Raw genomic sequence first — 24180 nt, forward strand, 5'->3', positions numbered from 1 at the left:
ATATGCCAAGAAATAGCAACAACAAAAGACAAAAAGGCAAAAAAAAAAAAAAAAAAGATCAGGAACAAGACAAGGATATCCACTCTCACCACTTCTATGCAACATAGTTTTGGAAGGCCTAGTCATGGCAATCAGAGAAGAAAAATAAATAAAAGGAAAACAAATTGGAAAAGAAGTAAAACTATCATTGTAGATGACAAGATACTATACCTAGAAAATCCTAAAGACAGTACCACAAAACTGTTAGAACTCATCAATTAATTTGTCAAAGTTGCAACATACAAAATTAATACAAAGAAATCAATTGCATTTCTATATACTAACAATGAAAGATCAGAAAGAGAAATCAAAGAGGCATTCCCATCATGGCTAGGTGGAAACAAATCTGACTAGCATCCATGAGGACACAGGTTCAATCCCTGGCCTTGCTCAGTGGGTTAAGGATCTGGCATTGTTGTGAGGCATGGTGTAGGTGCAGACGTGGCTCAGATCTGGCATTGCTGTGGCTGTGGCATAGGCCAGAGGCTACAGCTCAGATTTGACCCCTAGTCTGGGAACTTCCATATGCCTCGAGCGCAGACCTGAGAAAGAAAGAAAGAAAGAAAGAAAGAAAGAAAGAAAGAAAGGGAGAGAGAGAGAAAGCAAGCAAGCAAGCAAGCAAGCAAGCAAGCAAGGAATCAGAGAAACCATCCCATTTACTATCACCTCAAAAAGTATAAAATACCTAGGAATAAACTTACCTAAAGATACAAAAGACCTATATTCTGAAAAAATATAAGATGCTTATGAAAGAAATCAAAGACAACAAAAATATATGGAAAGATATACCATGCTCTTGGATTGGAAGTATTTTCAAAATGACTATACTACCCAAGGCAAACTATAGATTGAATGCAATTCCTATCAAATTACCAGGGACATTCCTCACAGAACTAGAACAGATTATTTAAAAATTTGTATGGAAACACAAGAGATCCTGAATAGCCAAAGCAATACTGAAAAAAAAATATGAAAATGGAGGAATGAGACTTCCTGATTTCAGACTGTACTATAAAACTACAGTTATCAAAACAAAATGGTCTTGGCACAAAAACAGAAATAAAGATCAATGGAACAATATAGAAAGCCCAGAAATAAACCCAAGCACCTATGGTCAACTAATCTATGATAGAGGAGGCAAGAACATACAGTGGAAGAAAGATAGTGTCTTCAGTAAATGGTGCTGGGAAAATTGGACAGCTACTTGAAAAAGAATGAAATTAGAACACTATGTAACACTATACACAAAAAATAAACTCAAAATGGATTAAAGACCTAAGTATAAGGCCAAATACTATAAAATTCCTAGAGGAAAACATAGGCAGAATGCTCTTTGAAATAAATCACAGTAATATCTTGTTTGATCCACCTCCTAGAATAATGATAATAGAGACACAAACAAACCAATAGGACCTAATTAAACTCAAAAGCTTCTACACAGCAAAGAAAACCACTTAAGAAATGAAAATATAGGGGAGTTCCCTTCATGGCTCAGCAGAAATGAATCTGACTAACATCCATGAGGATGCAAGTTTGATCCCTGGCCTCACTCAGTGGGTTAAGGATCCAGCATTGCCATGAGCTGTGGTGTAGGTCACAGACATGGGTTGGATCTGGTGTTGCTGTGGCTGTGGTGTAGGCTGGCAGCTGTAGCTCCAATTTGACCCTAGCCTGGGAACCTCCATATGCCTCAGGTGTGGTCCTAAAAAGACCAAAAGAAAGAAATAAATGATGATTCATGAATGGGAGAAAGTCTTTGAAAATGATGCAAAATACAAAGGCCTAATCACCAAAATATATAAACAACTCATATAACTCAACAGCAACAAAAAAGAAACAACCCAATTGAAAAATGGGCAGAAAACCTAAATAAATATTTCTCTGAAGAATACATATGGATGGCCAACAGTCACATGAAAAAATGCTCAGCATCACTAATTATTAGAGAAAGGCAAATCAAAACTACAATGAGGTACCATCTTATTCTCACTGGTCAGAATGACCATCATTAATGAGTCAACAAGTAACACATGCTGGAGAAGGTGTGGAGAAAAGGGTACCCTATTTCACTGTTGGTGTGAATATAAATTGGTACATTCATACGTATGGAAAATAGTATGGAGGTAACTCAGAAAACTAAATATAGAACTACCATATGATCCAGCTCCCACTCCTGGGCATATATCCAGACAAAATACTCATTAAAAAATATACATGCACCCCTATGTTCACTGCAGTGCTATTCACAATAGCCAAGACATGTAAACAACCTAAATGTCTGCTGACAGATGAATGAATGAAGATGTGGTACAACAGAGTATTACTCAGCCAAAAAAACCCACTAACTAATGTCATTTATAGTAACATGGATGAAACCTAGATTCTCATACTAAGTGAAGCAAGCCAGAAAGAAAAATACAAATACCATATGATATCACTTATTTGTGGAATCTAAATTACGGCACAGATGATCCTATCTATAAAACAGAAACAGATCTTGGCCAGGGAGAGCAGACTTGTGGTTCCCAGGGTGGAACAGGGAAGGAATGGGATGGATGAGCAGTTTGGAGTTATTAGATGGAAACTGTTATATTTGGAATGGATGAGCAATGGGGCCTTACTGTATAGCACAGGGGGCTGTGTATGATTGGGTCACTATGCTGTACAACAGAAACTGAAGAAACATTGTAAGTCAACTATACTTTAGCAAAAAATAAACAGATTAACAAACAACAAAAAGATCAGAGCAGAAATATATGAAATAGAAAGGAAAAAACATAGAAAAGATCAATGAAAAAAAAGCTGGTTCTATGAAAAGACCAACAAAATTGACAAACCCCCAGCCAGATTCATCAAGAAAAAAGAGAGAGGGCTCAAAGTGATAAAATTAGAAATGAAAAAGGAGAAGTTACAATGGACAACATAGAAATACAAAGGATCATAAGAGACTACGAAAGCAACTAAGATAGACAAACTCGAAGAAACCGACAAATTCTTAGAAAGCTTCAATCTTCCGAGACGAAACAAGGAAGAAATAGAAAAGATGAACAGATCAATTACAAGTACTGAAATTAAAACTTTGATTAAGAAACAAAAGTCCAGGATCAGATGTCTCCCCAGGCAAATTCTATCAAACATACAGAGAAGAGTTAACCCCTATCCTTCCAAAACTTCAAAAAAATTGCAGTGGAAGGAACTCCTAAACTCATTCTATGAGGCCACGATTACCCTAATACCAAAGCCAAACAAAGATACCACAAAAAAAGAAAACTACAGGCCAGTATCACTGATGAACATAACGTAAAAATCCTCAACAAAATACCAGCAAACTGAATCCAGCAATACATTAAAAGGATCACACACCATGTGCAAGTGTAATTTATCCCAGAAATTCAAGGATTTTTCAATATCCACAACACACCACACTAACAAAGCAAAGAATAAAAACCACATGATCAAATCAATAGATGCTGAAAAAGCTTTTGAAAAAAATCCAACACCCATTTCTGATAAAAACCTTCCAGGAAGTGGGCACAGAGGGAGCCTACCTCAACATAATAAGGGCCATATATGACAAATCCATAGCTAACATCATTCTAAATAGTGAAAAGCTGAAAGAATTTCTGCTAAGATCAGGAAAAAGACAAAGGATGTCCACTCTCACCATTTTTATACATCATAGTTTTGGAAGTCCTAGCCACAGCAATCAGAGAATAGAAATAAATAAAGGAATCCCAAGTGGAAAAGAAGTAAAACTATCACTGTTTGCAGATGACATGATACTATACATAGATACTACCACAAAACTGTTAGAGATCATCAATGAATCTGGCAAAGCTGCAGGATACAAAATTAATACACAGAAAGCAACTATGTTTCTATATATCTACAATGAAAGATCAGAAAAAGAAATTAGGGAAACAATCCCATTTACCATAGCATCAAAAAGAAAAAAATACCTATAAATAACCTACCTAAAGGGACAAAAAGATCTGTACTCTGAAAACTGTAAGACACTGATGAAAGAAATCAAAGATGACACAAACAGATGGAAAGATATATAATGCTCTTGGATTAGAAGAACCAATATTGTCAAAATGACTATACTTCCCAAGACAATCTACAGATTCAATGCAATCCCTAGCAAATTACCAATGACATTTTTCACAGAACTAGAACCAAAAAATTTAAAATTTGTATGGAAACACAAAAGATCCCAAATAGCCAAAGACATTCTGAGAAAGAAAAATGGAGCTGGAGGAATCAGGATCCCTGACTTCAGACTATACTACAAAGCTATAGTCATCAAAATGGTATGGTACTGGCACACAAACAGAAATAAAGATCAATGGAATAGGATAGAAAGCCCAGAAATAAATCCACAGAGTTATGGTCAACTAATCCACAACAAAGGAGGCAAGACTATCCAATGGAGAGAAAGACAGTCTCTTCAAAAAGTGGTTCTGGGAAAACTGTACATGTAAAAGAATGAAATTAGAACACTCCCTAACACCATACACAAAAATAAACTCAAAATAGATTAAAGACCTAACTGCAAGACTGGATAGTATAAAACTCTTAGAGGAGAACATAGGCTAGACACTCTCTGACCTAAACCACAGCAATAGCTTCTCACATCCACCTTCTAGAGTAGTGAAAATTTAAAAAATAAATAAACAATTGGGACCTAATCAAACTTAAAAGTTTTTGCACAGCAAAGGAAACCATAAATAAAATGAAAAGACAACCCACAGAATGAGGAGAAATATCTGCAAATGCAGCAATTGATGAGGGATTAATCTCCAAAATATTCAAACACCTCCTGCAACTCAATATCAAAAAAAAAAATACAAACAAAAAAATGCACAGGGATCTAAATAGACATTTATCCAAAGAAGATATACAGATGGCCAAAAAACACATGAAAAAATGCTCAGTATCACCAATTATTTGAGAAATGCAAATCATAACTACTATGTGGTTCCACCTTACACCCATCCAGAATGCCCATCATTAAAGTCTACAAACAAATGATGGAGAGAGTGCAGAGAAAAGGGAAACCTCTTACACTGTCAGTGGGAATGTAAATTGGTTCACCCACTATGGAAAACAGTATGAAGCTTCCTCAAAAAACTAAAAAATAGAACTACCATATAATCCAGCAATCCCACTCCAGGCATCTATCCAGAGGAAAATATAATTTGAAAAGATAAATGCACCCTGTTCATTGCAATACTATTTACAGTAGCCAAGACATGGAAGCAACCTAAATGTCCATCAACAGAGGAATGGAAAAAGAAGATGTGGTACATATATACAATGGAATATTACTTAGTCATAAAAAAGAATGAAATAATGCCATTTGTAGCAACATGGATGGACCTAGAGATTAACATACTAAGTGAAGTTAGACAATGAAAGACAGACATCATATGATACTACTTTTATACAGAATCTAAAAAAGGGATACAAATGAACTTATTTGCTGAACATAAACAGACTCACAGACTTTGAAAACAAACTTATGGTTGCCAAAGGGGACAGGTGGCAGGGGCAGTGCAGGACGGACAGGGGGTTTGGCATTGGCATATGCATACTGAGGTGTATGGAATGATTGCTCTATGGAGACCTGCTGTATGGCACAGAGAACTCTACCCAATATTATGTGATAATCTATGCAGAAAAGAATTTGAAAGAGAATGGATGTGTGTACATGTATAACTGAATCACTTTGTTGTATAGCAGAAATCAATACAACATTGTAAATCAACTACAATAAAACTTTTAAAAATGGAAGGAAAGAATGATTACAATCTTTTAAAAAATGGATCAGAGATCTAAATGTTTAAGAGCTATAACTACAAAACTCTTCGAAGAAAATATTGGAGTAAGCAATAGTTTCTTAGATAAGAAACCCAAAGGAGTTCCTGCTGTATTGCAATGGATTCAGAATCTTACTGCAGCAGCTTGGGCCACTGCATAAGCACAGTTTCAATCCCCAACCTGGTGCAGTGGGTTAAAGGATCCAGTGTTGCCAAGGCTGTGGTGTAGGTTGCAGCTATGGTTTGGATTCAATCCCTGGCCCAGGAATTCCATATTCTATGTGGGCAGTCAAGGAAGGAAGGAAGGAAGGAAGGAACCCAAAGCACAAGGAACAAAAGAAAAAACAGAAAAATTGAACTTCATCAAAATTCATTTTTTTATTATTATAATTTTTTGCTTTTTAGGGCCACACCTATGGCATATGGAGGTTCCCAGGCTAGGGGTCAAATGAGAGCTGTAGCCACTGGCCTATGCCACAGCAATGTCAGATCCAAGCCATATCTGCAACCTACACATAGTTCACAGCAATGTTGGATCCTTAACCCACTGAGTGAGGCCAGGGATTGAACCTGCATCCTCGTGGATGCTAGTCAGATTTGTTTCTGCTGAGCCGCAATGGAAACTCCAACTTCATTAAAATTTAAAACTTCTATACATCAACGGATACTACTAAGAGTATGAAAAGATAAGAGTATAGGGAAAAAAACTGCAAATCATATATCTGATAAAGGCCTAACATCCACAATACATAAAGAACTTTTAAAACTTAACAAGAAAAGGACAATCAAAAATGGGCAAAGGAGAAGTTCCCACTGGTGCTGTGGAAACGAATCCAACTAGCATCCATGAGGATGTGGGTTTGATCCCTGACCTCGCTCAGTGGGTCAGGGATCCGGCATTGCTGTCAGCTGTGGTGTAGGTTGCAGACGTGGCTCGGATCCTGCATTGCTGTGGCGGTGGTGAAGGCCGGCAGCTATAGCTCCAACTCAACCCCTACTCTGGGAACTTCCATATGCCGCGGATATGGCCCTAAAAAGCCAAAAAAAAAAAAAAAAATGGGCAAAGGACTTGAATACACATTTCTACAAGGAGGATATACAAAGAAGACACATGAAGATGCTCCTAATCATTAGCTATTAGGGAAATGGAAGTCAAAACCTTGACAACATATCACCTGGAATACATTACAATGACTGAAATTTAAAAATTGAAAAATATCAAGCATAGTCAATGTGGAGAAATAATAACACTCACCAAGTGCTGATGGGAATGTAAAACATTTTGGAGGTTCATCAATAAGTTAAACATAGAATTATCATATGACTCAGTAATTCCACTCCTAGGTATGGACTCAAGTGAAATGAAAACAGTGTGCAAATAAAAACTTCTATAAGAATGTTCATAGCAGTATTATTCACACCAGCCAAATTCTGGAACCAATCTAATGTTCATAAATGAAAGAATGGATGTTAAAAAGTGGTATATCCATACAATAGAACATTAGTCAGTCACCAAAAGGAAGGAAATTCTGATGCATGCTACAACATGTACGAATCTTGAAAACATTATGTCAAATGAAAAAAGCCAGGCACAAAAAGACACATGTTTTAAGATTCCATTTGTATGAGATGTCCAGAATAGGCAAATCCACGAAGACAGAAAATAGATTGGTGGTTGCCAGGGCTGGGGATGGGGGAAATGAGGAGTGACCAATTAATGGGTGTTGGGTTTTCTTTTGAGGTGCAAAAATGATTCAGAACTCAACAGAGGTGTTGGCTGCACAACACTGTGAATGTACTAAACGCCACAGAATTGTATACATTAAAAGGATTGCCTTTATGTGGTGTGAATTTCATCCCAATCAAAGAAACAAAAGGAATGAAGTACTGATGCAACTACAGCAAGGAAGAACCTGAAAGCACTGTGCTTGGTGAGAGAAGCCACACAAACAGCCACATAATGTGTGATTCCACTTATCTGAAGTAACTGGAAGAGGCAAATGCATAGACACAGAATGCAGGTGAGCAGCTGCCAGGGGCTGTGGGGAGGGGAAATGGTGTATGACTACTCAGTAAGTACAGGATTGGGAGTTCCTGTTATGGCTCAGCAGAAACTAATCTGACTAGCATTCGTGAGGATGCAGGTTCTATCCCTGGCCTTGCTCAGTGGGTTAAGGATCTGGTGTTGCCATGACCTGTGATGTGGGTCCCAGATGCAGCTTGGATTTGGCGTTGCTGTGGCTGTGGCATAGGCCAGCAGCTACAGCTCAGTTTCCACCCCTAGCCTGGGAACCTCCATATGCCGAGGGTGTGGCCCTAAAAAGACAAAAAAAAAAAAAATAGGTACAGAGTTTCCTTTTAGGGTGATGAAAAAGTGCTGGAAACCAGATAGAGGTAATGGTTGTACAATACTGAAAATGTACTAAATGCCACAGAATTGTACAATTCAAAATGCTTAAAATGGTAAATGTCATGTGCATTTTACCATATTAAAAAAATGTATACCAGACACAGCAGTTCTGTGTGCTCAACAAATCCCAAAAGAACAGTGCTGAGCACAGCACTAGGTACATGGGAACTATGGTTTGTTTTTAATGTGATGAGTTTGTATCTTTGTATGAAAAAAAGCCTCAAAGGAAGTTTGACAAGAGACCCAGTGACTGAGGTGAGAGATTCAAGGAGATGCTGACAGCCGAAATGGAAGGAATGCCAGGATGGTTCTGGGGTCTGACAGGACAAGGCAAACCTGCCAGGGCTTGGAGCTTTGGCATTCCAAGGGCAGACACATCACCTCTACCCACTTCTACCTGAGAGCTTTGCCCAGCAATCTCCATGAAGACAGAATTGGCTGCTGAGTCCAGGGTTCTGCAGGAGCCATGAGGGAGGGAAGGGTCTCCCAAACATTTTCTCTACTCCAGAGGGATCCAATAGCTGAACATGTGTTTTGGCCATTTGAACACAGTAACACAGATTCTGTACTTCAAGACCACTTGTCCAATGTCCTTATCTTATAATGGAGAGAAGTGAGGCCTAGAGAGATGCAGTGACTTGTTCAGGGTCACCAGGAAGAACTGGGCTCAGAACCCAGGCCTCTTGGGACTCTAAAAGCAGAAGTACATCAATGGCCAGGATGTGAAGATCCTTGGGGTCTGAGTCAGGCACACCAGCATCGATGGCCTGTAGGTCTGGGGTGGTCCCAGCAAGGGGCCCTCAGGATTCGGAGGCTGGTGAAAGTGCATCCCAGTGGGCTGGGCTGCTATATCCCGCTTCCTTGACCTAGTCCATCCCCCTCTGGTCCTGCCGACAGCAACCTAATTCACAGATGCACTTCCCCACCTCAGAAGGATGATCATTCAATGCAGTGTAGACTCAGAAAAAGGGGAGTAGTGCTCATGAGCCCTGTGAGCAGTAGCTGCCTCAGAAGGAGGGTGGTGAGTTCAACACACAGGGTGCACTGGAGACAGGGCTGAGCAGAGGGTAATGCTCATTCATCGTCAGAGAAACAATAGGACTCCTTTGACAGGCACTGCAATTCCCAGTTCAGTGGAGAAGAGGCCAAAGGAAGTAAGGGAGCGTATTGCCTTAACATAGCCTGTTGAGACAGCGCAGAAAACCACCCTATCCCTCAAAGATAGGGGACACTGACTGCCTAGTGGTTTTATTAGTAAAATGAGGTCTCCTTCTAGCACCCCTATCCTGCTCTCTGCCAGAGGAAATAATCCTGAAAAGGATTGCTAGAAATAGGGCCCTCAATGGAGGTGAGAAGGCCCTGGGCCCAGGCCTGGCTCTGCCACCAAATTCCTTTGTGGCATTGGGTGAGTCACCCTGCTGGGTCTCAGTTTCCTTGTTCTTATGATGAAGGGACAGAAATGAATAGCCTCTTTGCATCTTGTCCAACTCAGACTGCAGAGCCTGGAATAAGCTCTCTGCTTTCTCTGGCTTCAGAGCCTTAGTGCCAAGTGGATTGTGGGTCTGGGGTCTGGACTAGCTCTTGAAGATGATGGGGAGTGGGCGATAGGACATCTGTAAAGAGCACAGTAGTCTGAGGTGGCTTCCTGATCCACCACCAGCATTCTCCAAAGGGAGCCCTCTCTTTCACTGACACCACCCAAATTTATACTCCTTTCCCTCAGTTCAGGAGAAAGCAATCAAATTAAAGTTGCTCCCTCTATGGTTAAAAACGGTACATTCGTTCCTTTAATCCACTGCATATAGCACCCGATAAACATCTGTGAATAAAGAAAGCAATCTGGGAGTTCCCATCATGGTGCAGTGGAAACAATCCGACTAGGAACCATGAGGCTGCAGGTTCAATCTCTGGCCTTGCTCAGTGGGTTAAGGATCTGGTGTTGCCGTGAGCTGTGGTATAGGTTGCAGATGCGGCTCAGATCCCAAGTTTCTGTGGCTATGGCATAGGCCGGCAGCAACAGCTCCAATTGAGCCCTAGCCTGGGAACCTCCATATGAACATGGGTGCGTCACTAAAAGGACAAAAGACAAAAAAAGATAAGAAAGCAATCTGAATCCATTCAGTTTAAAATATACATAACCCTCAGCCTCTACCTTTCAAAGAGCATTTGCATATTAGAAATCTTAGTTTTCCAAAATCTAGAGTTCTGAAATCCAGGTCCATAGATAAGCTTTGGAGGTCTGCTGACGCCCTGCAATCAGAGGAAATGTTTTACATGCATGTGTATCAGTGCATATTTCTATAGCTTCTGCCAGATTCTTGAAGAGAAAATGTGTCCCCCTGTACCACTTGCATACCCCTAGATAGGCACCTAGCTGCCCATGTGCTCACGAACAGAGATAGGTCTCAGCTGCAGAGCAAGCCAGGCACACACCAGGTGGGGTATCTGGGGTGCAGGTTAGACTCCAAATACAGGGACCTTTGGGGTGAAGTATGCGAGAACCATAGGACTCACCCACTAATCCAGGGACAAAAGGATGAAGAGACCCCCAGCAGTGAGGGTCTCCTACCTTCTCACATCTAGAGATGAACTGTTCTGTGTCTCTAACCTCTTCTCACCCGGGAAAGCCTCGAAGGTAGAGACTGCTGCTGCACCCCCAATGTGGCACCTGCTCACAGACAGCCCATTTGGTATGTTCTGGTTCATGGGGACTGAACTTGAGGCTTAACTCTCAGTATCCTTCCTCTCCCCTAGACAAATTCTTAATACCCTGGAAGAGCTATCACCAGGATTCTCTGATCAATTGAGAGGCCAAGTAAATATTCTGGCTTTTTCATGTCCTGGAGTTCTCTGGGCTGAGTTACTGGGGAGAAAGAGCAGCACCAAATAAAAGGATACTAAACGAAGGAGGACCCATCATAGAAGGTGTAATGCAACTTGATGGACTTCTTGGGTCCCTTCCACTCCTGAGAATGCCGGCCCAAGTGAAGGTGGTGGGCAGGAGGCTGGTGAGGGGTAGGAGTGGAAGTCTGAGCCACTGGGGGGTGAGAGGGGTGGGAGTTCAGGGTCTGAGCATCCCCTTTTATGGTTGCCATTAGATGAGAGGGCATCTTTGCCTTGTAGTTGCGTAAGATCATGGGGTAGAAGATATTCCTCCCTTTCCATGAGACCCTTTCAGCATCTCTGCAGGGAAGAGAGACCAACATATTTTCTAGCCACTCAGCTCTCACTCACAGGAAGGCTCTCTACAGCTCCTCCCTAGCTCCTGAGAGTCCCATCCCCTTTCTGTCCCCACTCCAACCCCTCCTCCTACAGGCAGTGCTTTTAGGAAGAACTAGGAAGGTCCTCATACCACTCCCAGGCAAGCCCTTGCCTGATCTCCAACTTTTGTGCTGGTGTGGCTTAGATGTGACTACGTTTGAAGTCCTTTATGGCCCATGGTCCAGGCCTTGGAGAAATGCAGACTCATATGCCAGGACTAGTGGGACCCACAAAATCATAAATATCATAATCACCTATGTCAATGTTTTTTGTTTGAGAGATGTTTCTTTTTTCCTAGGAGAACATCTGACAAATTATGTTACAAAACAAACATTCTTAACCTTAAGGTTGTTTAAACTGTAAGAAGCCCCATGAAGAGGGGTCTCACTGGTAAAGATGCAAAGAGCACTGCTCTGGAGTCAGGCCTTCTGAGCTGGGAGCTTAAGCAGTGCTTTATGGTGTACTCAGAGTATCTCGGTTTCCTGATCTTCGAAATGGGCATAAACCCAACTTCCTCAGGTTTGACAAGATTTCAAAGGACTGAAAAGGACTGTGAGCGGGGAAGGCCTGGGGCCATCTGCATGAGGCATGGCCACCACCCTGTCACTGTCGTGGGGGCACTGGGTAGCTGACAGGTCCATCAATCTCCCTTCACACACACTCTCCTCCCTTCCCACTTCCCCTCAACCACCAAGGTGCTCACATGAGGCGACACATCTCCTGCAGTTTCTCCCGGGCTTCGGGGCAGGGGTCGCTGAACTCTACAACATCAGAGGCGGAGGTCTCCCCTCCTCTCGGTGAGGATGTCATGACCACCTCTTCTAAATTCTTGCCTGTAGTTGGGTATGAAGAAGTTAGGAAGGGGTTTTAGAAAACAGTTTCTCAAGAAGTCATGTTCACCCCGGGCAGGGAGGCAGGGGGCAGTGGGCAGGAGAACTGCATCCCTTGAGAGTCAAAATAATTGGGGGAATCATTCCAGGGATTGGAAACCCCAGCAGGTCACTTATAAAACTGAGACATCACTCTGTGAGTCAATGGAGTGTGTGCCAAGAGTGATGAATCCAGCCACGTTTCCCCCAAGGGTGGCCTGGTTCTGGGTAGGGGGAGCATACACTTGACTGCCGTGGACCCTGAAGGGATTCCCTTTTGATATATCTGATTAAAGACAAAGAGTCTCAATTCTGTCTCATTTGACTTCAACATTTCTCTGATGTTGGCTTATCTCAGCCTCAGCAGAGGGCAGAGTGTATTGACTGAGAAGTGGAAGCCATTAGCAACTTAATTATTTTTAGGAAGTTGATTAGAAGAGATTTATCCAATACATTGCTAAAAGAATCAGTGGGCAGAGTTCCAACTTCATTTTAAGAGTCTAAAGAAATAGCAACAACAACAACAACAACAACAAAAAAAGGAGTTCCCGTCGTGGCGCAGTGGTTAACGAATCCGACTAGGAACCATTAGGTCGCGGGTTCGGTCCCTGCCCTTGCTCAGTGGGTTAACGATCCGGCGTTGCCGTGAGCTGTGGTGTAGGTTGCAGGCGTGGCTCAGATCCCGCGTTGCTGTGGCTCTGGCGTAGGCCGGTGGCTACAGCTCCGATTCGACCCCTAGCCTGGGAACCTCCATATGCCGCGGAGCGGCCCAAGAAATAGCAACAACAACAACAACAACAAAAAAAAAAAAAAAAAAAAAAAAAAAAGAGTCTGGTTCAGTGGTATTAAATACTTTCACCTTGCTGCACAAACATTATCACAATCTATTCCCATAACTCTTTCCATCTTGTAAAATTGAAACCGTAGTGATCATTCCCCCATTCTCCCCTCCCCACAGTCCCTGGTAACTGCCAATCTACTTTCTGTCTTTAAGGTTTTGAATACTCTAAGTACCTTGTATAAATGGAATCATACAGTATTTGTTTTTTGTTTTTTGCTATTTTAGGCCTGCACCCATGGAATATGGAGGTTCCTAGGCTAGGGGTCGAATTGCAGCCGTAGCTGCCAGCCTACACCACAGCCATAGCAATGCCAGATCCACGTCACATCTGTGACCTACACCACGGCTCATGGCCACACTGGATCCTTAACTCACTGAGGCAGGGATTGAAGTAGTGTCCTCATGGATCCTAGTGGGGTTCATTAACCACTGCGCCAAGAAGGGAACTCTGGTATTTGTATTTTTGTGAATGGCTTATTTCATGTAGCATAAATGTCCTCAAAGTTCACCCACATTATAACATACTGTAGAATTCACTTCCTTTTTAAGGCTGAATAATATTTCATTATATGTACAGACCACATTTTCTTTATCCATCACTATTGATGGACACAAGTTGCATCCATGTTTTAGATACTGTGAATAATGCTGCTATGAACATGTGTGCAAATAGCTCTTTGAGGCCCTGCTGTCTCATTCTTTGGGGTAAATGCCCAGAAGTGAAATTACTGGAGCACATGGTAATTCTATGTTTAATTTTTAAGGAACTGCCATACTGTTTTCCACAGTAAACACAGCTGTACCATTTTACACTCCCACCAATGCTACACAAGGGTTGCAATATCTTTGCCAATACTTGTTTTTTTGTCTTTTTTTTTTAATAGTAATCATCCTACTGAGAGTGAAGTAGTATCTCACTGTAATTTTGATTTCCATTTCCCCAGTGGTTAGTGATGTTGAACATCTTTTCATGTGTTTATTGGCCATCTGTGTATCTTCTTTGGAGAAATGACTATTCAAGTCCTTTGTCCATTTTCAAATTAGGTTGTATTTTGTCCTTGAAAGACAAATTAAAAATGTTTTCATGAAGTACAATTTGTCTATTTTCTCATTCATGGCCTATGCCTTTGGTATCATATCCATGAAATCAATGCCAAATCCAATGTCATGACCCTTTTGTCCTATGTTATCTTCAAAGGGTTTTATTGTTTCACGTCTTACATTTAAGTCATTTTGACTTATTTATATATGGTTTTAGGTAAGGATTCAACTTCATTCTTTTGCTTGTGAATATGCAGTTTTCCTAGTACCATTTGTTGAGAAGACATTGAATGGTCTTGAAATCTTGTCAAAAGTCATTTGATCATGTATGCAAAGATTTATTTCTAGGCTCTTTCTATTCTGTTGGTCTCAGTGTCACTATACTAATACCACAGTTTTGATTACCATAACTTTGTAGTAAGTTTTGAAATCAAGAAATGTGAGTCTTACAGTTTTGTTGTTCAAGATTTTTTTTTTTTTTGGCTATTTGGGGGTTCCCTTGAGATTCCTTATGAATTTTAGGATGAGTTTTTCTTTCTTCAAAAAACATCATTGGGATTTTGATAGCAACTGCATTGAATCTTAGACCATTTTGGGTTGTACTAACATTTTAACAATATTAAATCTCCCAATTCATGAACATGGAGTCTGCTTCCACTTATTTATGTCTCTCATTTCTTACACCAACGTTTTGTAGTTTTCATTGTACGAGTCTTTCACCCCTTTGGTTAATTTCTAGGTGTTTTATTCTTTTTGCTACTATTGGAAGTGAAATTGTTTTCATAATTTCCTTTTCAGATTTTTCACTGTTCATGTATAGAAATGCAACTGATTTTTGTGTCTGATTTTGTAGGCTGCTAATTTGATGAATTCATTTATTAGTTCTAATAGTTTCTCTTGTGTAGAATATTTAGGATTTTCTTCATGTAAGATTGCATCATCTGCAAACAGATAATTTTAATTCTTTCTTTCAAATTTGGATGTCTTTCACTTATTTTTCCTGCCTAATTACTCTGGTTGAAATTTCCTGCAATATGTTGAAGAGAAGTGGTAAAAGCAGGCATCCTTGCTTGTTTCCAGTCTTAAAGGAAAAGCTTTCAATCTTTCACCATTGAATATGATGTTCACTGCAGGGTTTTCTTATGTGGCTTTTATTATATGAATTTTATTATATGAAAGTTAGTTTCTTTCTATTCCTAATTTGTTGAGTGTTTCATCATGAAAGAAAGTTGAGTTTTGTCCAATGCTTCTACTGCATCAACTGAGCGGATCATGTGGTTTTCCCCCTTCGTTCTGTTAATACAGTGAATTACACTGACTGAGTTTTATACATTGAACCATGCTTGCATTCCAGGAGTAAATCCCATTTGGTGTCTTGTTGTATAATCCTTTTAATATGCTGCTGATTTCTGTTTGCTAATATTTTGTTAAGGATCAATGTCCATTAGGTATATCAATCTGTAGATTTCTTTAGTTCTTTGACTCTGGTATCAGGGCAATGTAGCCTCATAAAATGAACTGAAAAGTACTCCATCTTCAATTTTTTAGAAAAATTTTTAGAATGACTGGTGTTAGTTCTTTAAATGTCTGGTAGAATTCAACAATGAAGTTATCAGGGATTTTCTTTGTTAGGAGAAATTTTTTTTTTTTTTTTTTGCCTCATTAGAGCTGTACCTGCAGCATATGGAGGTTCCCAGGTCAGGGGTCAAATTAGAGCTGTAGCCACTGGCCTACACCACAGCCACAGCAATGTGGGATCTGAGCCATGTCTGTGACCTACACCACAGTTCACGGCAATGCTGGATCCTTAACCCACTGAGCAAGGCCAGGGATTGAACCTGCGTCCTCAAGGATGCTAGTCAGATTCATTTGTCTGAGCCACGATGGGAACTCCAGGAGAGTTTTTTAAATTATTGATTCAATCTCTTTGGTTTTCAAAGGTCCGTTCAAATTTTCTGTTCATGATTTAGTCTAAGCATGTATGGTGTTTTAGGAATGTGTCCATTTCATGTAGATTAGCCAATTGGTTGGCATGCAATTGTACATAGTACTCTTTGATAATCCTTTTTAGAATCAGCAGTAGTGTTCCACTGTCAATTCTGATTTTAGCAGCTTGAGTTTGTTTTCTTTCTTCCTTCCTTCCTTCCTTCCTTCATTTCTTAGTCCATTTAGCTAAAGATTTGTCAATTGTGCTGACCTTTTCAAAGAATCAATCTTTGGTCTTACTGATTTTATCTGGTGTTTTTCTACTATTTAGTTTATTTTTGCTCTAATCTTTATTGTTTCCTTCCTTCTCTAGCTTTGGGTTTAGTTATTTTTCTTTTTCTAGCTCCTTAAGTTGTAAAGTTAGATTGTTTACTTGAGATCTTTCTTGCCTTTTAATTTAAGCATATATAGGTATAAATTTCCCCTTTAGCACCACTTCCATTATATCCCATAAGTTTTGTTATGTCTTCATTTTCTTTTTTTTTCAGGCCGCACCTGTGGCAAATGGAAGTTCCCAGGCTAGGGGTCAAATTGGAGCTGCAACTGCTGGTCTGTGTCCCAGCCAAAGCAACACCAGATCTGAGCCGAGTCTGCAACCTATACCACAGCTCACAGCAACGTCATATCCTTAACCTACTAAGCAAGGCCAGGGATTGAACCTACATCTTCATGGATACTAGTTGGGTTTGTAACCCATTGAGCCACAATGGGAACCCCCACTTTAACTTTTAAATTAAAATATAGTTGATTTACAGTGTTTTGTCAATTTCTGCTGTATGGTATAGGGACCCTGTCATGCATATATATATATATACATATTCTTTTTCTCCTACTATCTTCCATCATGTTATATTCCAAGAGACTGGATAAGTTCCCTGTGCTGTACAGAAGGACCTCATTGCTTATCCATTCTAAATGTAATAGTTTGCATCCACTACCCCCAAATTCCCTGTCCATTCTACTCCCCCACCTTGGCAACCATAAGTCTGTTCTCTACGTCTGTGAATCTGTTTCTGTTTTGTAGATAGGTTCATTTGTTCTATTTTATTTATTTATTTATTTGTCTTTTTAGGGCCACACCCATTGCATATGGAAGTTCTCAGGCAAGGGGGTTAAATCATAGCTGCAGCTGCCAGCCTATGCCAAGCCACAGCAATGCCAGTTCCAAGCCACATCTGCAACCTACACCACAGCTTGTGGCAATGCCGGATTCTTTAACCCACTGAGCAAGGCCAAGGAATGAACCCACACCCTCAAGGATACTGGTCAGAATTTTAACCTGCTGAGCCACAACAGGAACTCCCTGTGCCCTATTTCAGATTCTACATATAAGTGATATCATGATATTTGTCTTTCTCTTTTTTACTTAATTTGGTTAGTATAATAATCTCTAGTTATACCTACATTGCTGCAAATGGCATTATTTCATTCTTTTTCTTTTTGTCTTTTTAGGGCCGCACCTGTGGCATATGGAAGTTCCCAGGCTAGGGGTTGAAACAGAGCTGTAGCTGCCAGCCTGCATCACAGCCATGGCAACTTGGGATCTGAGGCACATCTGCAACCTACACCACAGCTCATGGTAATGCCAGATCCTTAACCCACTGAGCAAGGCCAGGGATCAAACCTGCATCCTCATTGATACTAGTCAGGTTTGTTACTATTGAGCCACAATAGGAACTCCATTATTTCATTCTTTTTTATGGCTGAGTAGTATTCTATTGTATATATGTACCGTATCTTTTTTTTTTTTTTTCCCACTGTACAGCAAGGGGGTCAGGTTATCCTTACATGTATACATTACAATTACAGTTTTTCCCCCACCCTTTGTTCTGTTGCAACATGAGTATCTAGACATAGTTCTCAATGCTATTCAGCAGGATCTCCTTGTAAATCTATTCTAAGTTGTGTCTGATAAGCCCAAGCTCCCGATCCCTCCCACTCCCTCCCCCTCCCATCAGGCAACCACAAGTCTTTCTCCAAGTCCATGATTTTCTTTTCTGAGGAGATGTTCATTTGTGCTGGATATTAGACTCCAGTTATAAGTGATATCATATGGTATTTGTCTTTGTCTTTCTGGCTCATTTCACTCAGTATGAGATTCTCTAGTTCCATCCATGTTGCTGCAAATGGCATTATGTCATCCTTTTTTATGGCTGAGTAGTATTCCATTGTGTATATATACCACCTCTTCCAAAGCCAATCATCTGTCGATGGACATTTGGGTTGTTTCCATGTCCTGGCTATTGTGAATAGTGCTGCAATGAACATGTGGGTGCATGTGTCTCTTTTAAGTAGAGCTTTGTCCGGATAGATGCCCAAGAGTGGGATTGCGGGGTCATATGGAAGTTGTATGTATAGATTTCTAAGGTATCTCCAAACTGTTCTCCATAGTGGCTGTACCAGTTTACATTCCCACCAACAGTGCAGGAGGGAATGTAATTTTCTCCACAGCTCCTCCAGCACTTGTTATTTGTGGATTTATGAATGATGGCCATTCTGACTGGTGTGAGGTGGTATCTCATGGTAGTTTTGATTTGCATTTCTCTTATAATCAGCGATGTTGAGCATTTTTTCATGTTTGTTGGCCATCTGTATATCTTCTTTGGAGAAATGTCTATTCAGGTCTTTTGCCCATTTTTCCATTGATTGATTGGTTTTTTTGCTGTTGGGTTGTATAAGTTGCTTATATATTCTAGAGATTAAGCCCTTGTCAGTTGCATCATTTGAAACTATTTTCTCCCATTCTGTAAGTTGTCTTTTTGTTTTCTTTTGGGTTTCCTTTGCTGTGCAAAAGCTTTTCAGTTTGATGAGGTCCCATGGGTTTATTTTTGCTCTAATTTCTATTGCTTTGGGAGACTGCCCTGAGAAAATATTCATGATGTTGATGTCAGAGAGTGTTTTGCCTGTGTTTTCTTCTAGGAGTTTGATGGTGTCCTGTCGTATATTTAAGTCTTTCAGCCATTTGGAGTTTATTTTTGTGCATGGTGTGAGGGTGTGTTCTAGTTTCATTGCTTTGCATGCAGCGTCCAGGTTTCCCAGCAATGCTTGCTGAATAGACTTTCCTTTTCCCATTTTATGTTCTTGCCTCCCTTGTCAAAGATTAATTGACCATAGGTGTCAGGGTTTATTTCTGGGTTCTCTATTCTGTTCCATTGGTCTGTCTGTCTGTTTTGATACCAGTACCACACTGTTTTGATGACTGTGGCTTTGTAGTATTTCTTGAAGTCTGGGAGAGTTATGCCTCCTGCTTGGTTTTTGTTTCTCAGGATTGCTTTGGCGATTCTGGGTCTTTTGTGGTTCCATATAAATGTTTGGATTGTTTGTTGTAGTTCTGTGAAAAATGTCATGGGTAATTTGATAGGGATTGCATTGAATCTGTAGATTGCTTTGGGTAGTATGGCCATTTTTACAATATTGATTTTCCCAATCCAGGAACATGGAATATCTTTCCATTTCTTTACATCTTCTTTGATTTCTTTGATTAAAGTTTTATAGTTCTTGGCATATAGGTCCTTTACCTCCTTGGTCAGGTGTATTCCGAGGTATTTGATTTTTTGAGGTGCAATTTTAAAAGGTATCGTATTTTTGTATTCCTTTTCTAATGTTTCATTGCTGGTATACAGAAATGCCACTGACTTCTGAATGTTAATCTTATATCCTGCCACTTTGCTGAATTTACTAATCAGTTCAAGTAGTTTTCGTGTTGAGTCCTTAGGGTTTTCTATGTATAGTATCATGTCATCTGCATACAGTGACAGTTTTATCTCTTCTCTTCCTATATGGATGCCTTTTATTTCTTTTGTTTGTCTAATTGCTGTGGCTAAGACTTCCAAAACGATGTTGAAGAGCAGTGGTGAGAGTGGGCATCCCTGTCTTGTTCCAGATTTGAGTGAGAAGGCTTTCAGTTTTTCCCCATTGAGTATTATATTTGCTGTGGGTTTATCATAAATGGCTTTGATTATATTCAGGAATGTTCCCTCTATACCCACTTTGGCGAGGGTCTTGATCATGAATGGATATTGAACTTTGTCAAATGCTTTTTCTGCGTCTATTGAGATGATCGTATGATCTTTGACTTTTTTTTTTTGTTAATGTGGTGTATGATGCTGATTGATTTGCGTATGTTGAACCATCCTTGTGAACCTGGGATGAACCCAACCTGTGTACCGTATCTTCTTAATCCATTCATCTGTCGATGGACATTTAGATTGTTTCCCTGTCTTGCTATTGTGAATAGCGCTGCAATGAACACAGAGTAAACTATAGTTTTGTCCAGATATATGCCCAGGAGTGGGATTGCTGGATCATAGGGTAGTTCTATATTTAGTTTTCTGAGGAACCTCCCTCATATTTGTCCAATGCTATTTTCTAGTTCCCCCTGTGAATTTTTTCTTTGACCCAATGGTTGTTTAAGCACATGTTAATTTCCACAATTCTGTGAATTTTTCATTTTTCCTTCTGTTACTGATTTCTAACTTCATCTCATTGCGACTGGAGGAAATACTTTATATGACATCTATCTCTTTTAATCTATTGAGACTTAACTTGTGGCCTAACATATGACTTATCCTAGAAAATATCCATTCCACATGCACTTAAGAAGAATAAGCATTCTATTTTTATTGTTTTGCTTGTGTTCTGCACATGTCTGTTAGTTCTAGTTGATTTATTGCGTTGTTTGTGTCTTTATATAATTTCTTCTCTCTGGTGTTCTATTCATTTTTGTGAATGGGTTAGTGATGTCTCCAACTACTATTGTATGACTGTCTATATCTGTTCTTCAATCTGTCAGTTTTTGCTTGGTATATTTTGATGGTCTGTCATGAGGTATATAAATGTTTATAACTGTCATATATTCTTTTATTGGCCCTGCCTTTAGCATGTGGAAGTTCCCGGGCCAGGGATCGAACCTATGCCACAAAGACCTGAGCTACTACAGTGAAAACACCAGATCTTAACCCACTGAGCCACACAGAAACTCCTGTCATATCTTCTTGCTGTACTGAAACATTCATTAACATAGAATGTTCCTCTGTCTCTTATTAGCTTTTCTGATTTAAAGTATATTTTATCTAGTATTAGTATAGCCACATCTACTCTCTTTTGGTTTCGGCTGGCATGGAATATCTTCTTCCATATTCTAATATTCAAACCCACTTTTGTCTTTGGATCACAAGTGAGTCTCTTATACATAGCCTATAGTTGGATCATGAGTTTCTATCCATTCTGCCAATTTCTGTCTTTTGACTGCAAAATTTAATCCATTTACATATAAAGAATTATTGATACAAAGAGACTCACTTCTGTCATTTGGTTTTTTATTTTCTATACGCCTCATTATAGCTTTTTGTTCTTCACATCTGTACAATGTCTTCATTTGTGTTTAGCTGCTCTTTTTGTAGTGAAATTTTAAAATTTCTCTCATTTCTTTTTTCTTTTTTGGTGGCCCTGCAGCACATGGGTTCCCAGGCCAGAGATCAGATCCAAGCAACAGTTTCAATCTACACTGCAGCTGCAACAACACCAGAACCTTAACCCACTATGCTAGGCCAAAGATTGAACCGGCATCCCAGCACTCCAGAGTCACTGCCAATCCCATTGCATCACAGTGGGAACTCCTCTCACTTCTTTTTCTGTAATATTGCATAATTATTTTATGATTACCATGAGGATTACATTTAACATCCTAAAGTTATAACACTCTTATTTGAATTTTACTAGCTTAACTTCAATAACACACAAAAAACTCTCCTCCTTTACAGCTTTATCCCTACCACTTTCAGTTGTTCATGTCATAAAATTACATCTTTTTATACTGTGTGCCCCCAAACATAAATTAGCAATTATTGGAGTTCCCGTTGTGGTGCAGCAGAAACAATTCTGACTAGTATCCACAGGATGCAGGTTCAATCCCTGGCCTCGCTCAGTGGGTCAGGGATCCAGCATTGCCATGAGCTGTGGTATAAGTCGAAGATACAGCTCAGATCCCATGTTGCTGTGGCCATGGCATAGGCTGGTAGCTGTAGCTCTGATTCCTAGCCTGGGGATCTCCATAGGCTGCAGGTATGGCCCTAAAAAGAAAAAAAAATTACTTAAAATGCATTAATCTTTCAAGTTATGTAGAAAATAAGATGTGCAGTTACAAACTAAACAGTAATTCTGGCTTTTATACTAATAATTTTTTCTTTATATTTGTCTCCTAAATAATGTAGAAAAACAAAAAGTGTGGTTACAAACCATTGTTACAGTAATACTAGCTTTTATGATTTCCCATGTATTATCTTTATTTACTTCAAAGTACTGTCTAGTATCCTTTCATTTTACCTTGCAGGAATCCCGTGAGCATTTCCTGCAGTACAGATTTAGTGGTCATTAACTCCCTCAGGTTTTGTTTATCTGGAATGTCTTAACGTCTCCCTTATTTTGAAGGCCAGTTTTATTGGATTCAGGATTCTTAGCTGACAAGTTTTTTTATCCGACCATTTTAAATGTATTGGATCTGTGCCTTATATCCTCCAAATTCTGATGAGAAACTTATTGATGAGCTTATTGAGATTCCTTGTATGTGAAGATTCACCTCTTTTGCTACTTTCAAGATTCTGTCTTTTGAAAGTTTGATAATAATGTGTCTTGGTGTGGGTTTCTTTGAGCTCATCTTTCTGGGAGTCTGTTGAGCTTCTCTAATGTTTATATTCATGTCTCTTATTAAATTTGGGAAATTCTTAGCCATTATTTCTTTAAATATTTTCTATGCCTCTCCCTCTCTCTTCCTCTTCTGGGACTCCCACATGCATAAGCCATTTGATAGTGTTCACAGGTCCCCAGGTTCTGTTCATTTTTCTTCAATATTTTCTCTTCCTGTTCTTCAGATTCAATAATTTCCATTGTCCTCTCTTTGAGTTTATTGATTCTTGCTTCTGCCTGCTCCAATCTGTGGATAGTAATGTTTTGTGTTTCAGTTATTCTCACAGCTGTCCCCCATTGCAAGTATTAGGTGGCATGAGGATGTGGTGATATAAAATCGGGGAGGTGGTCTTCCATATGGTTGAATTTCCAGAAGCATCCATTCAGGTTCTGACTGCTTCTGAGCCTCTGCTGCCTACCTGGCTGGAGCCACATGCTCTCCCTTGACAGATGCAGGCTCAACTTCACATTGGTTTCAAAACATAAAATGTGGTTTTAGGCCAGGAGTATTTCTTAGGCTCCTACTGATTCCTGAAGGTTTCAGAGTGGAGTCTTCCTCACTGTTGGCCAATCCTTGGAGGTTGTGGCTGGTGCTTGTAGACCATCTCTGGTATATGCCACGTAGACTGCTTCTGGATCCTTTCCCTAACGCCTCCTGTCAGCAGACCAGAGACTTGACCCTGAGGTCCAGCCACCTTCTAGATCATCTTCTGCCCTGAGCATCCATTTCTGGCACTTCCCTAGTTATTTTGAGTCCCTGAGTGTGACAACCAGAAATCACTGTTGACAGACTTCTCTGTTATTTTCTTGTAAAGCTGGACTACTCTCCAGAAATGGCTGGAGTAGGTCCAACTCCTGGAGCTTGACTGGTCCAAGTCTGAATGGCCCTAGAACTGCAAGAAGGGCTAGCGGGCAAGATGTGACAGCACATGTGCATCACTTAGCAGAAATCCCAACGCAAAGTGACTTAAAAGCACAATGATTCTACAATATGTTCTTCAAGCTAGGGTACGTCAGACTGAAAGTGAGTAAAATTAATAATTATGCCAGGACAAAAGCATAAACTGGGATTTTCCTGGGCAAGCCAGGACACAGAGTTACTTATAAACTATTAGGGAAGTTTAACTACCCATCCTAGCATGCATGTGTGAGAATAATTCCTAAACGTCAGGAACCTATAAGAAATGCAGCATTATTGAACACATCCTAGTGAGAGTGATGCAACAT

General features: G+C 40.0%; 1 protein-coding gene across 1 annotated transcript in view; it reads right to left on the reverse strand.

The window, feature by feature from the left end:
- C13H3orf20 (chromosome 13 C3orf20 homolog) overlaps positions 1–24180 on the reverse strand; it is a 111677-nt gene that overhangs the window by 77714 nt on the left and 9783 nt on the right. Inside the window, exons 5-6 of the mRNA XM_021069369.1 lie at positions 12236–12365; positions 11170–11454 (exon numbers count right to left, since the gene is read on the reverse strand). Coding sequence (XP_020925028.1) covers positions 11170–11454; positions 12236–12365 — 415 coding nt within the window. The remainder of the gene's footprint in view (positions 1–11169; positions 11455–12235; positions 12366–24180) is intronic.

Source organism: Sus scrofa, chromosome 13, assembly GCF_000003025.6.
Source record: "Sus scrofa isolate TJ Tabasco breed Duroc chromosome 13, Sscrofa11.1, whole genome shotgun sequence".
Lineage (NCBI taxonomy): Eukaryota > Metazoa > Chordata > Mammalia > Artiodactyla > Suidae > Sus > Sus scrofa.